Genomic DNA, 16,617 nt, shown 5'->3' with positions numbered 1-16,617 from the left:
GGGTCTCTAGGCACCGAGGGCCGCTATGGGGTGAGGCGCCCCCGGCCTCCCAGCGCTGCGCTCCGGGAGGGGGAACCCCCGGGGCTGTTGTGGGGTGGAGGGTCGCGGTCGGCCTGCACAGGCGCTCGGCCCGTCGGGCGGCGGCTGGGGGCCAGTGGTCCGGACAACCCAATGCCGGGGAGGGGGAGGCGCGGCCCAGACAAAGAGATGCTGCGGGAGCCGCCGGGGCCTGTCCGCCCGCGCCGCCCGCGCCGCGCGGCCCCGCGCCCGCGCCCGCGGAAAGGGGACGGGTCTCGGGCGGCACCCACTGCGCCTGCGGAAGGGGGCGGGGCGAGCGCGGGCCGGCGCCCACTGCGCCTGCGGAAGGGGGCGGGACGGGCGCGGGCTGGAGCCGCACCCACTGCGCCTGCGCCGGCTTCGGCGGCGCGCGCGCTCCCGCCGGTTGGCCACCTCCTTAGCCGCCGCCGCCGCCGCCGCCTACGGCTCCGCGCACGCGCCCCCAGCCCCGGCCCGAGGCCTCGGCCCGCGCCCCCTGGCTCGCCGCCCCCCGGCCCCGCGGGCCCCGGCTCGGCCGCGCAGCATGCAGCAGCAACACCCGCGGCGGCGGCGACGGCGGCGGCTCTGAGGTGAGGTGGCGGGGACGCGGGCCGGGCGGCGGCGGGGCGCGGGGTGCGCGGGCGGTCGGTGCCCCGCGGCCCCACGCGGGTCCCGGGCGCGGCGAGGGGCGCGGCGCCTTTGTCCCGCCCGGTCCGGCGCGGCCGGCGCTGCAGCGGCCCTTTTGTGTGCAGATGGTGGACGCGGGCGGCTGCCCGATCGGGGAGGGCTGGAGGAGGATGGAGGCCGCGCCCGACGGCGCCGTGGACATCGTGCCGCTGGACCGCTACGACCCGGCGCGGGCCAAGATCGCCGCCAACCTGCAGTGGATCTGCGCCAAGGCCTATGGCCGAGGTGGGCCGGGGGCGCGGGGGAGGGGCCGGGCCTTTGTGCAGTGTCCCCGGCGTGCGGGGCGCGGAGGCGCGGGCTGGCCCGGTGCGCTCTGCGCTCGCGTCGGGGGGCGCGCGGGTCCTGCAGGTGCGGCCAGGGATCGGCGCTCCCCTGCGCTCGCGGGCGGAACCTCTCCTGTTCGGGCGGGTTGGGCGGGAGTCCAGGGCAGAAACCCTTGATCCCGGCCTTTCCCGATTCTTACTAAATGTCAGGTGTGGAATTCCCTAACGAGCATTCCTTTTAAATGGGTACGGTTTCATCCGAATCATTACCTTCGGTTGATTCCTGTTTCGAAGAACTAGATAACCTTGTTATTGGTCAGGCCCTAATATGTTTAGTGGATTAAGACGCTCCGATTTCCGGCTCTTGGAATCTTACAGACCAAGTGATTCTCGTGATTGCTTGGCTCCGAAGGCTGTCTTTGATTAATTTCAGGTGCTTCGTTTCAGGTACAAAATTGAGTGCCGTGGAATCTTTAAATTGGAAGCATTTGTTTAAAAATTGCCTCTGTTCTGGTGAAAACGTTCCTGTTTGTAGAGTGAGACCGAAGTGGAGAGAGAACCGTTTCAGAAGAGAGTCTGGTTGACTGGTTTTGAAAACTTGCTGAGCGGGCGTTTCCCGGTGACAGGATCTCACCGGTTGGAGTGGCCTGTGCTATGGATGGACTCGTCATGAGGATAAACACGCCCTGCAAGTCCTAGGGATTAAATGCAGCGCCTCATTTTAAGTTGGTTTTATAGCGTGCAAGGAGAGTTTCCCCCTTTATTTTGTAGATTTCAGTGTTACAGTTCTTTTTTATACTTCCACCAAGCTTTATCCAGTTCCGCGTAGTGTGATGGGGAAACAGTGATTTTGGGAAAATACAGAATTGATGAAAAGCACGAATGAAGTTTTAGAGTTAGGGACAGTGAACGAGTCATCCCGGAGCGGCCGCTTAAGGAAAAGGCTGTGACGGTTGAGCTCCGCAGGGCAGCGTGCGGCTGTCCCAACTCCGTGGCCTCCCCTTACACCCACCTCATGTCTCGTGTTGGCTGTCGGTTTGCTTTCCTTTATATTTCAGCACATTTGTTTACATCGCTAAACTCTCGCGGTTTCGTTTTACGGGTTTTTGCACCTGTCATGGCGACCGCTTTATTCTCATCAGGTTCTTGGATTCTTCTAGCTTCCTTCCATCTTCCCCGCCTTGCTTTTCCAGTGCTGTGTAGTATTTCACAGGAAGCTCGTTCACCGTTCCTGGGCGCTGGCTGGGTTCCAGGTCTCCGCTCAAGCACAGTGCGTTCTTGGGCATGGCTCTTGGGGCACATGTGCAAAGTTTCACTCCTGGGTGTATTTTTAAGATTTTTGCATATGGAGGTGGCTAAGGTTCTGGTACTGAATGCTGTATAGACGCAGATGCTTTTAAAAAGCCCTCTCGTTGTTTGCTTTCCAATTTCTTAGGCTCAGTGAATGCATTTTTATCTTGTTGCATTCAGCTTTGGCATTCAGCATGGGACTTGTCAGCTCTCTGGCAATAAATATGCATCTCTTTCAGTGTCACTGTTGGATCAGTCGGGTTTTATTTCCAGTACCAAGTCACTCTTTAATACTTGTTGACTCTTCAGATAACTAATTCAAAAGCTGATATTAAAATTGGCTTTAAAGTTTTGAAATGACTGAGGGTGTGTATTTATAGAACAGAACGTGGGCAGGAGCTGCAGGAGACGAGAGGCTGCCTGAGGCTCTAAGGCCGGGCTGCACGTTGCCCATCCCTTGGCTGGGTTGTGCTCATCAAACTGACCTCAGGAGGTCTGCTTTCCAGTCAGTTTTGCAAAATGAGAATGCTTCTCCATTCTGTACCTTGCTTCAGGAAGGGGAGCCGGTGTAATTTTTTTTTCTAACTGAGAGCTGCTCTTTAAATTTACAAATTCGGGTGATCCCATTTCAGATGACGGAGAAGACTCGCCTGGGCTCAGCTGAAGTGATTTATTTAGTGGGTGTGGGGGTCACAGCCTGGGTGGGAGGTTCCCTGCTACCCAGCGTGGGGTGCTGTCTTTCAGGAGACAGGCTGGGGAGGGGGTTTTGTTAGGATAGCTTGGATCTTTCCCCCCAGAGCTCTTCCTAATCCAGGGGCCTGCTCTTTGTTTCGTCTTCTGGACGTCTCCACGTGCGTCTCCAGCTTAGCTTTCAGTTAATTAGACACGGCAGTTTCGGTCTGCATGCTTTAACTGTAAATCAGCTTTTGGTGGGCATGATGGTGGAAGTGGCCTAAATCTTTACTGGTTACACGGTTGTTCATTAGGTAGCTAAATGAAACCCAGCACTGTTTGTATAGGAACTGAAAGCATGCGGACGCTCCAGGGCTAGGTGCTCTGAGGCTGCCTTGTTTTGCGTTTGCCTTTTGGGACTCTCTCTGTGTCCCCAAGGCCACCGTCTGCCAGTGGGGGGGCTCAGGAGCTCACCCTTGGCCGGGCCTGGAGGAGGCATATGGTTGTGCAGAAACGTTTCCTCCAGTTTTCTGCCTCTGGTGCCACAGCCAGGAACCGTGGGCCGGCTTGTGCTTTTATTTTTAGATTCTCCTCTTTTTTGGGTTAACTCTTGTTTCACGGACAGTGTTTTAATCATTTCTTCAGAAATAATATATTGGATATGTGGAAAGTTGTTCACTTGAAAGTGTCAGTAAGAAGTAGTAGAACCTGCTTAGCTGGAATATTTTTGTGACGTCCTTTTGGGTGAAAGTTGTAGTTAATTGGTAAAGTTTACAGGTGTGACTTGGAAGTTTATTTTACAGAATAGAGTGCTGGACTGGAGCTACTGCATTCCTGACTTTTGATTTTAGTCCATGACCTTAGGAAACCTAAAGGTATTTGGGCCTTGGTTTCAGGGACAGTGGGGGAGTAATAGCTTTTGTTATCTCCCAAGGACAATGTTGAAAAAGTGACCCAGGGAAAGTACTAGAAGGCACTCGGCTACTCGCAAGTGTGTTGCTGTGTGGCTCAGTGGTGGTCATTTCGCCCTCTGAGGAGCCCTGGAAGCCAAGCTGCAACTCACCACGAGCTGAGCTGCCCTGAACCACGCCAGACTGGACCGTAGGGGCCACCAGGGTCACCCTTCCCTTTTTACCAGCAGTCAGCTGGGATTGAGAGGGGCCACAGGGCTGTCCGGAGCCCACTGCTAGTGAGGGGTGGACACTCTTGTCCTTCCACAATCTTGTTAATTAAACCACTGATTTGGAAACCACGTTGTGGGAGGGGGAATCTGTGCGGCCATGGGCGGGGTATTTGTAACCAAGCCGCTGCCGGCTGTCTCATTGCTTAGACCACAAGGACAGCTCGGGCTCTCTGTTTGATATTGATATTATTGATATTAGGAGCAAAATCCCTTCGTTGTCAACTCCAGGGGGTCACCACCTTCCTTTGTTGTCTGATGTTTGGCTAAAAGGGAGCACGTGCTCAGCACTCCTCTCCCGGCCCGGAACTGGAAATGACATCGGCCTCTGCTCTCGCCCCTGGACTCGCGGGGGACCAGTGGCTGCTCGAGTCTTGGTGGGGAGGCCCTCGTTTGTAAGCACGTTGGCAAGTTCCTTTGATGTGATGATTTGCTCAGATTATTGGTTATTGAGTTAGATTTTATATTTTAATAGTCTTTTCTTTTTAGCACGGGATTTTTTTTTTTTTTTTTTTCGGTACGCGGGCCTCTCACTGCTGTGGCCTCTCCCGTTGCGGAGCACAGGCTCCGGACGCGCAGGCTCAGCGGCCATGGCTCACGGGCCCAGCCGCTCCGCGGCATGTGGGATCTTCCCGGACCGGGGCACGAACCCGCGTCCCCTGCATCGGCAGGCGGACCCTCAACCCCTGCGCCACCAGGGAAGCCCCTTAGCGTGGGATTTGAGTGCTGCTTAGTTGGGAGCTTACGGAGCAGCCTGGGTGCATCTGCTCAGTGGTACGAGGTACTGTGGGGGTCAGGTCGCTGGCTGGCATTGTAGCCTGACCTTCCGCTCTGCGTGGGTGTGCTGAGAAGCGCCTGGTGTCTGTGAGGTCAGGGGTCAGGGTTACCCCATTTAGTGCCATGTCTGCAGGACAGAGTCAGTGCTCACGTACTTGTCAGATTGGTGATAGAGTTGGAAATGCCTTTGAAACAGGTGGAATAGAAAGATTTCTGTCCTGGTGGCCGTACGTGGATGAATTTTCATTTCTAAAGCTATAGCAGTCTGTACAAGTTCCCTTTCCTGTCCTGATGCCACAAATTGAATTTTAGCCAAGGAATGTAAATCTGTCTTTAGGTTCAGACTTTGAATCTGAGCGACCCTCAGAAGGGTCGGCCCCTGTTGTGCTTCAGGATGTTGAATTTGTGGAAGTATTCTGACAAAAGCCCTTAATATTTTCTCTGTGTGACATTTATCCTCCTGATAGCTTATAGCTTCTGCTGTTGGTCTTTTGGTGGCTGTATCACCATTGTATGTGCCAGTCTCCTGTTCTACTTCCTACTTCAACTGTTGAGAAACTCAGATTGCTGTCATTTTTCATCCAATCACATGGTGGCCAGGATGGAGCCAATATTGCATTCACGCAGCCAGTAATGGCCGTCATGTGCGCATGAAATTGTATGACGTTATCTCTTTAGTTGCTTAAAAGTCACATGAATTATTGACACATACAAAGGAAAATGAAATAATGCAAGGACTGAAAAATGGCGGCATGGCATTAGTCCACGGGCTGTCTTGAGGTAGAATATGGAACTGTCTGGTGGGCACCCAGGGACCAGGGCTGCAGGCAGGGGGCAGTGGTCGCTGTGGGAGGGCTGCCGGGGGAGGCTCCGTGGGGAGACGGGCTTTGAAGGGTGCCTGGTATTTGGAACACCACCTCCAAGAGTAGAGCAGAGCGCATCCGGCAGGTTCCGTGCAGAGGAAGAAGAGTTCTTGGGCCCTGAGTCGATTAACCTTGTTGTGACAGAGGATTCGTGGACCAAAATAGTAGGTGATTAGTTTGGAAAACAGTGAGGGCCAGATTGTTCACGGTGTTGCAGGCTGGCTAGCGAGTTCTTTCACGATGTATGCCTCGGGAGGTTTTCGCGTGGGGTGGTGATGGGCTGAGAGACAGCCTGGCGAGGTTCTTCTAGCAGGTTAGAGTGCGAAGAGGCTGCAGTCAGTGGAGTATCCAGGAGCTCGTCTCAGCCCGTTCAGGCCGCTGTAACAAGACATCAGAGACTGGGTGGCTTAAGAACAACAGACATTTTTCTCATGATTTTGGAGGGTGGAAGTTCAAGGTCAAGGTGCCGGTAGATTCGGTGTCTGGTGAGAGCCTGCTTCCTGATTTGTAGACGGCCGTCTTCTCGCTGCGCCCTCATGGCAGAAAGGGTGAGGGAGCTTCATTATATGGGCTCAGATCCCATTCCTGAGGACTCCACCCTCATGACCTAATCGCCTTCCCAAAGCCCCATCTCCTAATACCTTCTTCTCCTTGGGGGTTAGGTTTCATTACGTGAATTTTGGGGGACACACCCATTAAGTCCATTGCAGAGCTGATGTCGCTTTGGCTTGAAGAACCAAGGTCTTGGCCAGCTTGTCGGCAGTGGGAACTAGAAAGGTAGGTTGAGCCAACAGATATTAGGAAAGCAGAGTGGTCGAGACTGGGCTGATGTGAGGTGGGCTGGCAAGTGGGCGCACGCGGGGAGGGGTCAGCTGGGGGCCGCCTGGAGCCTGCGGTGCCCTTGACGGGGGTGTTTAGAGTCTCTATTCCCTGGGGCTTTCCTGCTTTCATGGCTTTGTTGTTGCATAGACAGAGGTGATCTTTGAGTTTTATTTCTGTTTCTGATTTCTTTCGTGTTCCCTCGCCTAGCCCTCTCTTTCTTATTGTCCATGCTAACTAGTTCACTTAAATATCCCTCAGTCACTGTCCTCCAGTTATTTCAAACTCAGGCAAAAGTAAACTTGAATCAGTTCAGCTGAACAGTATGTTGTGGCCTGTGGGGTCCTCAGCGTGCTTCTCAGGGCTCACGGGGTGCTGGCCGTGGCCTTGCAAACGTAGACCTGTGATGCAAGGCCAAGGAGACTAGTGCCTGAGAGAGGAGCAAGTGCTCCGGCAGAACAGGTAAGGGAGGGTGAGAAACACCCCTGAGGGAATCTGGAATGTTCCATTCAAGAAGGTAAAGCCCAGTGTGCGGCTCAGGTGGGTAAGAACCTAGTGAAGGTGAGGGAACAGAGAACCGGGACAAGGAGGGCGGGGAGAGTGCTGCATCCTCCAGGCTAAGGGAAAGCAGAGCGTTCTAGTTGGGGTGGGATGTGAACTTAGCTGCTGCAGAGTTAGATGAATGTAAGATGAATGTAGATTGGACAGAACGCCTAGGGCCAGATCTTGGAATGCCTTGAATGGCTGATAATTTGGGGTTTTTGTTGTATGTGAATTGGGGAGCCATTGAAGATTTCTCAGGAGGGAAGAGATGTATTAAACCTTGGCTTTTTAGAGAAGTCTCTGTAGGATGGGTTAATGCCCATTGTTGGGTATACAGTGAAGAATTTTATTTTGCACCTTTGAGAAAACGAACTTCATTGAGATAGATGTACTTCACATACAATAAAATGCACACTTTTTTTTTTTTTTTTTTTTTTTTTGTGGTACGTGGGCCTCTCACTGCTGTGGCCTCTCCCGTCGCGGAGCACAGGCTCTGGACGTGCAGGCTCAGCGGCCATGGCTCACGGGCCCAGCCACTCCGCGGCACGTGGGATCTTCCCGGACCGGGGCACGAACCCGCGTCCCCTGCGTCGGCAGGTGGACTCTCAACCACTGCGCCACCAGGGAAGCCCAATGCACACGTTTTTAAGAGTGTAGTTTGATGAGTTTAAACAAATGCATACACCCCTGTGCACAGGGCCACAATCAAGGTAAGACCTTTTCATCACCTCCGAGGGTTTCCTTGAGCCCCCTGCAGTCAGTCCCCGCCCATAGGCTCACTGATGTGCTCCTGTCACTGTAGATTAGGTTGGTCCTTCTGGAGTGTCACATGCCTCTAGTCATACATCAGGTGTTCTTGGTCTGGCTTCCTTTACTTACTAGTATTTTAGAGACCCATCCATGTGTAGAGACCTTTTCGCTTCGGGCTGCTAATAGTCTTCATTGTTTGGCTCCCCACATTTTACTTACCTTTTAAAAAAATTTATTCATTCATTCATTTATTTTGGCTGTGTTGGGTCTTAGTTGTGGCACGCGGGACCTTCGTTGTGGCATGCGGGATCTTTTTTAGTTGCGGCATGCAGACTTCTTAGTTGCGTTTTAAAACATTTATTTATTTATTTAATACTTAGTTGTTGATGGACACTCGGATTGCTTCCAGTTTTGTCTACTATGAAGAAAGCTGCTGTGAATATTCAAGTCTGTGTGGGCGTGTGTTTTCATTTGTCTTGGGTAGATACCTGGCCATGGAGTTACTGGGTCATATAAGTGTGTTTAACCGCTCAGTTGTTTTCCATAGTGGCTGTGTCATTTTTTATGTCCACCAGCAAAGTGTGGCATGAGAGTTGCAGTTGCTCTGTATCCTTGCCAACACGTGGCATTGTCAGTGTTTTAAATAGTAGCCATTCAAGTGGGTGGGCTGTGATAACTCATTGTGGTTTGGGTATGCATTTCCCTGCTGACTAATGATGATGAGCTTTTTTTTTTTTTTTAATAAATGTATTTATTTGTGTTTTGGCTGCATTTGGTCTTCGTTGCTGCACATGGGCTTTCTCTAGTTGCGGCGAGCGGGGGCTACTCTTCGTTGCAGTGCAGGGGCTTCTCATTGCGGTGGCTTCTCTCGTTTCAGAGCACGGGCTCTAGGCGCGCGGGCTTCAGTAGTTGCGGCACACAGGCTCTAGAGCGCAGGCTCAGTAGTTGTGGTGCATGGGCTTAGTTGCTCCCTGGCACGTGGGATCTTCCCGGACCAGGGATCGAACTCGTGTCCCCTGTATTGGCAGGTGGATTCTTAACCACTGTGCCACCAGGGAAGTCCCAGGGCTTGGATTATTGATTTGAGATCTATCCTCTTTTCTAGTGTAAGCATTTAGTGCTATAAATTTTCCACACGGTACTGCCTTAGCCGCATCCCACATATGTTGGTATGTTGTATTTTCGTTCAGTTCGATGTATCTCTCTTTATTTCCTTTGATACTTCCTATTTGATTCATGAATTATTTAAAAGTGTGATTTCCAGTTGTTGAGATTTTCCTGTTTGTGTTTTAGGTATTATTTCTAGTCTGGTTCCATTATGGTAGGATAGCGTACTCTGTGTGAGTTCTGTTCTTTTAAACTTGTTAAGGTTTGTTTTATGGCCCAGGATAAGGTCTGTTTTGGTGAATGTTCTGTGGGCATTTGAAGAAAGGCGTTTTCTGTTGCTGGGTGGAGTGTTCTACACAGGTCAGTTAGATTCTCTTTATTGGTTGTGTTGTTCAGATCTTCCTCCTTGTTGATTTTATGTCTGAATTCTGTCAGTTCTGGCAGGTGATGTTTAAGTCCCTCACTGTGCTTGTAGTGTCTATTTCTCTTTACAGCTCTGTCCATTTTTTTTTTTTTAAATGAGTTCTGAGGCTCTGTACTTTGGTGCGTACACATTAAGGGTTGTAAAGTCTTCTTGGTGGATTGACCCCTTTACTGTTAATGTAATGTCCCGCTTTGTCTCTAGTAATTTTCTTTCTACTTTATCAGATATTAATATAGCTATTCCTGTTTTTTTTTTTAAACAATGTTTGCCTGTTATAGCCTTCTCTATCCCTTTACTTTCAGTCTACCTACATCGTTGAATTTGAAGTAAGCTGCTTATAAACCACATATAGTTGTGTTGTGTTTTTTAACCTGCTCTGCCAATCTTTGTCTTTTACTCGGTGTATTTAGAGTATTTACGTTTAATGTAATTGTTACTGTTTAAGTCTGACATTATTTATTCTGTTTGTTTCTGTTGTTCCTGGTTTTGTTTTGTTTTTTGGGGCCTTCTTGTGGATTACTTGACTGTTTTTTAGGATTCCATCTTGATTTATTTATCTCATTTTGGGGTATATCTGTATAGCTATCTTAGTGATTGCTCTGGGTATTACAGTATACGCATGTGACTTCCAACAGTTGACAGGTATTGTTTTATCATTTTGAGTGAGGTGTGGAAACCTTTTGTCCATTTAGGTTCCTTTGCTCTCCCCACTTTTTTTTTTTTTTGCGGTACGCGGGCCTCTCCTGTCGTGGAGCACAGGCTCCAGATGCGCAGGCTCAGCGGCCATGGCTCACGGGCCCAGCTGCTCCGCGGCATGTGGGATCCTCCCGGACCGGGGCACAAACCCGTGTCCCCTGCATCGGCAGGCGGACTCTCAACCACTGCGCCACCAGGGAAGCCCCCGCTCTCCCCACTTTTAAATACTACCGTTGTCCTGAGTACCTGAAGGTGTTGTAGATTTGTTTGTCATCAGATATAATTTAGAAAACTCAGGAGAAGGGTAGTCTATTGTATTTACACTTATTACCCATTTCTTTACATTATTTTTTCTTCCTGGTTCTCCAAGATTCCTTTTTTTTTTTAATCATTTTCACAGTTCCCTTTTTTAAAAAATTTATTTATTTAATTTATTTTTTGCTGTGTTGGGTTTTCGTTGCTGTGTGCGGGCTTTCTTTAGTTGCAGCGAGCGGGGGCTACTCTTCGTCGTGGTGCACAGGCTTCTCATTGTGGTGGCTTCTCTTGTGGAGCATGGGCTCTAGGTGCGCGGGATTCAGTAGTTGTGGCACGCGGGCTCAGTAGTTGTGGCTCACAGGCTCTAGAGCACAGACTCAGTAGTTGTGGTGCATGGGCTTAGTTGCTCCGTGGCATGTGGGATCTTCCTGGACCAGGGCTTGAACCCGTGTCTCCTGCATTGGCAGGCGGATTCTTAACCGCTCTGCTACCAGGGAAGACCTTTGTATTTTTTTTAATCATTTTCTTTCTATTTGGAGAATTTCCTTTAGCCTCTTTTTTTTTTTTTTTTTTTTTTTTTTTGCTGTACACGGGCCTCTCACTCTTGTGGCCTCTCCCGTTGCGGAGCACAGGCTCCGGATGCGCAGGCTCAGCGGACATGGCTCACGGGCCCAGCCGCTCCGTGGCATGTGGGATCTTCCCGGACCGGGGCACGAACCTGCGTCCCCTGCATCGGCAGGCGGACTCTCAACCACTGCGCCACCAGGGAAGCCCCCTCCTTTAGCCTCTTTTAAGGTTTTCTAGAGAGAATTTTTTTTTTCCTAAGTTTTCTTTTGTCTGTGAATGTCTTTATTTCTCCTTCATTCCTTGAGGATAGTTTTGCCAGATATGGAATCTGGTTGGCAGTTCTTTTCCTCAAGCACTTGTAATGTGTGCCACTTCCCCCGGCCTCTGTGGCTCAGAGGAGAAACCCACTGTCAGTTGAGTTGGTGTTCCCTTTTCCTTCACGTGTTCTTTCTTTACAGCTGCTCCAAAATACTTTGTCTTTAGTTTTCATAAGTTCAATTATGCTGTGTCTTGGCTTGGAGTTTTTGGGTGTAGCCTATCTGGGGTCCACTCGGTTTCTTGAAATCAGTGGGTTTATGTGTTTTGCCATGTTTGGGAAGTTTTCAGCCATTATTTCCTTAAATATTGTTTCAGCCCTACTCACCTTCTTTCCTGGGACTCCAGTGATACGAATATTGGATCTTTTGTTATTCTCCCACAGGTCCCTGAGGCTCTGTCCATTTTATTTTTTTCAGTATATTTTCTCTGTTGTTCAGATTGGGTAAATTCTGTTTATCTGTCTGCAAGGTCACTGATTCTGTCCTCTGTCATCTCTACTTTACTGTTGAGACTAGTGAGTTTTAAAGTCTGTGACTCTGTTTTGCAGTTCTGTGTTTGATTCCTTTTATGACTCCTTTGCTGACTTTTTTTTCCAGTTTTCGTTTATTTCGGGAGACTTGTGATCGCCTGCGGAGCCATGTTTTTACACTTGTTTTAAAGCCCCTTGTCGGATAATTCCAACGCCTTGGTGTCAGTCGATTCTCTTTTCTCATTAAAGTCATGGTTTTCTTGCTTCTGGTTATGGTAGGCGATCTTTGCTTGCTTCCTGATCATTGTGGCTCTATGTTAGGTGAGTCTGGGTGCTACTTAAGTTTCTTTGTCATCGTCAGCAGTCTCCCTGCTGAGGTCCTGCCTGCAGGTCCTGGCCACTCTGGACTGTGGCTCCAGCGGCAGTGTCATGTCCAGAGCCTCGTGGTACCATTTTGCTGTACTTGGTATGTCTGGTGCCTCTGGGCTTCCCGCCGTCCCTGCGGGCGCTGCTTTAGGAGGCGGAAGGAGCGCCTCTGGGTGGGGTGGGATTCTCTGTGGCGGCCGCCCCTGCCTCTGGGGGATGCAGAGTGTTTCCTGGGCTGCCCGTCGTGCTGAGGTCGCACTGCTGGACTCCCCTGGCGCCCGGTGATGAGTGGGGGTGTCTCTGGCCTCATGGGGAAGGAGAGCGCTTCCAGGTGGGGTGCCCTGTGGAGGTGGGTGTGGGGCTTCCTGTCGCTCCCTCGCTGCTTCTGCCAGGCTGGCCTGGTGTAGTGGGTGGGACTCCCCTTCCACCTGGGGCAGGAATGAGCCCGCTTGGCTTGCCTTCTGTTTCCAGGCTGGGGGGTCAGGAAGTACCAGGCCTGGGTCACCTTTTGTTGAGGGGGGGTCGTAAGACGCCCTGTTGCTGTGCGTGGCCAGTCCTGGGTTCCCAGCCAGCTTGCCTTCCCCGTCCACCTTTCAGAGTTCTCTGCTGGGTAGCCTTTGAGTTCCTTCCAGGGTTTACAGTTGTGCCCAGTAGAGAGGAGCAGGGAAGGACTAATCTGTGCCACCTCGTCCTGACTAGAGGCTCCTTCTGGCCGCTTTGCACGCTCTTCCTTTGTCTGTGGATTTTAGCAGTGTCACTGTGATGTCCTTTGGTGTGTGGATTTCTCCCTCCCTCCCTTCCTCCCTTCCTTCTGGGGAGCATGAATTTTACAAGTATTGGAAAATGCTTGTCCATTATCTGTCGGAATACTGTTTCTGCCCCATATTTTCTCTCCTTTCTTCCTGGGTCTCCAGTCACACTCCTGCGACACTAAGCGCTGTTCGTCGTTTACCTTCTGTTGCTGTGTTTTCTCTCCTCTGCGTGTAATGTGCTATTCTGCAAAATCCAGTGTGGAAATTCAGTTCAGTTCAGTTCAGTTCAGTTCAGTTCAGTTTAGTTTAGTTTAGTTTAGTTTAGTTCAGTTTAGTTTAGTTTAGTTTAGTTACTGTATTTTTCTGCTCTGGAATTCCTACTTGGTTCTTTTTCAAATCTGCCAAGTTCTTTTGTCTTTTTTTAAAAAATAATTTCCACTTTTCTGCCAGAATCCTCAGTCTTATCTCTTTTCGTTTCATTGTTTTCAGCACGGTCATTGAAAGTCTGGCCGATACCTCCGGTTAGGGGTCCCGAGGGCCCGTTATTTCATCCTTGGTTTTCAGCCATTTGATTATGAAGTGTGTGGACCTGGTTTCCTTCAAGTTGGTTCCTAAGCCTGTAAATTGGTTTCTTACCAGATATGGGGAGATTCTAGGCATTATTTATTCAAATGCTTTTTCTGTGCCCATCTCCCTTCTGCAGTGACGTAATTACTAAATCTTTCGATGTTGTCCCACAGCTCCCTTAGGCTCTGCCTTTCATTCTGTTGATTTTCCCTCTGCTCTTCAGGTAGATTTCTTCTGTTAGTCTGTCTTCAAGTTCACTGACTCTTTCCTCTGTTGTTTGGTTTGCCTTTTTTTTTTTTTAATTTAACTTAATTTTTATTTCTTTATACAATTTTTAAAGGTTACTTTCCATTTACAATTATTACAAAGTATCAGCTAGATTCCCTGCGTTGCACAACACATCCTTGAGCCTTCGTCACACCCAGTTGTTTGTACCCTCCTCTACCCCACCACTGGTAACCACTAGTTTGTTCTCTCCATCTGTGAGTCCGCTTCTGTTTTGTTCATCTTTTGAATCTGTCATTGAATTTCTTGTTGATAACGGTATTTTGTAGTTCTGAAGGTTTGGTTTTTTTTTTTAATAGTTTTTATTTCTCTGTTAATAACTTATATCTTTCCGTTTGTTTCAAGAGGGCCTCGTGGGGCCTTGTTTTAAAGTCTTCAGTAATCCTAACATCTGGGTCATCTCAGGGTTGGCGTCTGTTGACTCTCTTTTCCCCTGAGAATTGGTCACGCTTTCCTGTCTCTATGTGTTGAGTACTTATGGATTGTGTCCTGGACATTTTTTTAAAATTAATTAATTACTTTTGGCTGCATTGGGTCTTGGTTGCTGCGCGTGGGCTTTCTCTAGTTGTGGTGAGCGGGGGCTACTCTTTGTTGCGGTGCACAGGCTTCTCACTGCGGTGGCTTCTTTTGTTTCAGAGCACAGGCTCTAGGCGCGCGGGCTTCAGTAGTTGTGGTGTGCGGGCTCAGTAGTTGTGGCTTGTGGGCCCTAGAGCGCAGGCTCAGTAGTTGTGGTGCGAGGGCTTAGTTGCTCCGCGGTATGTGGGGTCTTCCCGCACCAGGGCACGAACCCGCGTCTCTGCCTCGGCAGGCGGACTCCCAACCACTGCGCCACCAGGGAGCCCCTGCCCTGGACACTTAGAATCTTATGCTGTGAGCCTGTTTCTGCTGAAATCTTTTGGGTGATGCTTGTGTTTTTGGTGCTCTGTTAGCAGCTGGGTGGCAGTAAACCCCGGTAAGTTCAGACCAGAAGTCTGTTTGGCCATGTGTGGGCAGTGGTTCCAAGGTCAGTTCGGTTCTCTGGGTCTGTCACACATGGGCCACTTGGGGTCACCAGGACAGTGTACACGGGTTCAGGATTCCTTATCCACCCCCTCTTCTCTGTGGTCCCCCACCCCCTCTCCCGGTGTTCCCAGGGGTCTCTCTTCCTGGCTTGTTGACTAGAAGCCAAGCCTGTGTGTTTCCCAAAACCGAGCCTGCCTCAGCAAAGGGGGGGAAAAGCGCCCTTGGCGCCCACCTATCCCGCCACCGCTGGGATATGGTTTTGTTCTGGAGCTCGCCTGGTGTAGGGGAGGAGAGTCACTGGGCTGTGCCCGGTGGGGCCAGCTGCTGGCTGTTTTCTTTCCCTTCTGTCTGGCATCTCCAGTGAAGGGTGGGGTGCAGGCAGGGCTCCAGAATTAGAAGCCCTCTGTGAGTGCCTGTTTCCACAGCCAGAGTGTATAAGTAAGGGACTTCTCGACGGAGCCCGTCAGCCACCTCTGCAGCCTGTCTAGTGGATTCTCCGGGGTTCGATGTTTCTGCCTGTGAGCCCACAGGACATTCTGGCTTAGTTGGTCTGGGGTGGGGTGGGCACTGCCGTGGTTTTGAAGCTCTCAGGTGGTGAGGCTCACTGCCCTGCTGTGTCGTGGAGGCTTGCCGTCGTGGTTTTCCTCAGACTGGGTTGGAACCCGTCTCGGGCTTCAGGTTGGGGTTGGCGCCTACCTGGGAGTCCTTGCCCACCCCCCCACGTGCTGCCACGTCTCCGTTTCCCCCCCCCCCCCGGTGAGTCATGTGGCCTTGGTAGACAGGATGGGACAACGTGTGGCAGCAACAGGAGGAGTGCTTCCTTGGTGGTCTTTTTAGCCTGATAATACAATTGATAACTAATACTTGCGTGAGTTTTGTTGCGCTCCAGCCTCCGCTCGTAGCGTGGTGACTTACACGTACGTTTTGATTCAGTCCTCTCCCAACCCCGGAGACAGGCCTTCGTAGTGTCCATGGTTTGCACTCGAGGCCAGGATTCTGACCGGCCAGGTGAGAGGCGCACCTGGTCAAGGCCAGGCTGACGTGCTCGGGTCCTGTTCTCAGCGCACATGCTGTCCTCTAGCTCCGATCCTCTGTTCACCCGACCAGCTGGCGCCCTGTTCCTTCTTCTGCGTGGAGCGCCGACCCTGTTTTACCTGTAGTCTTGTCCGCATCCTCTAGCCCTTCTCGCGGCCTTCCCAGCAGGCCCGCTTCAGAGTCCTGAGCCTCGAGGGCTGCGGCCACAGCTGCAGGACCGCGCTTGCTTCGTCTCCTGATGTTTCTGCTGAATGACAGTGGCCCTCAGACAGCCGCGCCTCACACCTGTGTCCCCAAGGCAGCGTCCTCAGGCCACTGTCCCACCAGCTCGGTCCGGCTCAGCGCTTGGCGGTGACGCCCACACGGGTCCTTGCGCCGTTGCGGCTGCTGACCGAGGGCCCCTGGGCAGTGGGATGGCCGTGCCCCCGCCCGTGTCGGGAGACGGGAGGGCGAGCGAGCCGGAGGGCGAGCAGGGAGGGGCGGGTCCCGGTGCTGTCCCCGGAGGTGACCCTGCCTCCCTCCCAGGCTCACTTCCCAGCCAGCTGTGTCCGGGTCCTGCCCTGACTCCCGGCGTGGGTCCCCCCTGCTCCCCGCCGACGGAGAAGGTGGCCCCCTGTGCTGAGCGAGCGCCGTCCGCGCTCCTGGGTGGGGTCACCTCGAGGTGTGGCCTGAGCGTGGGCGCTGCGGGGGTGGCCGGGGTGGGGGTGGGGCGGAGTGAGAGAGCAGAGACCCGGGCTCAGCCCCAGGCCGCACGGCCGAGCGAGTCGCACGGAGGTATGGTTTCCCAGTGCATCTGAACCTGACGTTTACACTGGACTGTAGTCTATCAGATGTGCAGCAGCGTTATGTCTAAAAGACATACACGGCTTCGTTAAAAACACTCTGTTGGGGACT

At 51.7% G+C, this 16,617-nt stretch overlaps 1 protein-coding gene across 4 annotated transcripts in view; it reads left to right on the top strand.

The window, feature by feature from the left end:
* Window positions 1-457: 457 nt before the first annotated feature.
* Window positions 458-16,617, top strand: part of CAMSAP1 (calmodulin regulated spectrin associated protein 1) — a 55,127-nt gene continuing 38,967 nt past the window's right edge. For 2 of the 4 annotated variants that reach the window (XM_033859046.2, XM_033859045.2), the window contains exons 1-2: window positions 460-626; window positions 789-948. In XM_033859046.2, the coding sequence (XP_033714937.1) occupies window positions 789-948 (160 nt within the window). In that variant the 5' untranslated portion in view covers window positions 460-626. Of the gene's footprint in view, window positions 627-788; window positions 949-5,800; window positions 6,546-16,617 lie in introns of those variants that run through there. The other 2 variants (XR_004527198.2, XM_073806792.1) reach the window with 2 other exon arrangements.

This window comes from Tursiops truncatus, chromosome 6 (genome assembly GCF_011762595.2).
Source record: "Tursiops truncatus isolate mTurTru1 chromosome 6, mTurTru1.mat.Y, whole genome shotgun sequence".
In the NCBI taxonomy this organism is placed as follows: Eukaryota; Metazoa; Chordata; class Mammalia; order Artiodactyla; family Delphinidae; genus Tursiops; species Tursiops truncatus.
Note: the sequence above shows the minus strand (reverse complement) of the source record. Positions and strands in the feature narration are given on the sequence as shown.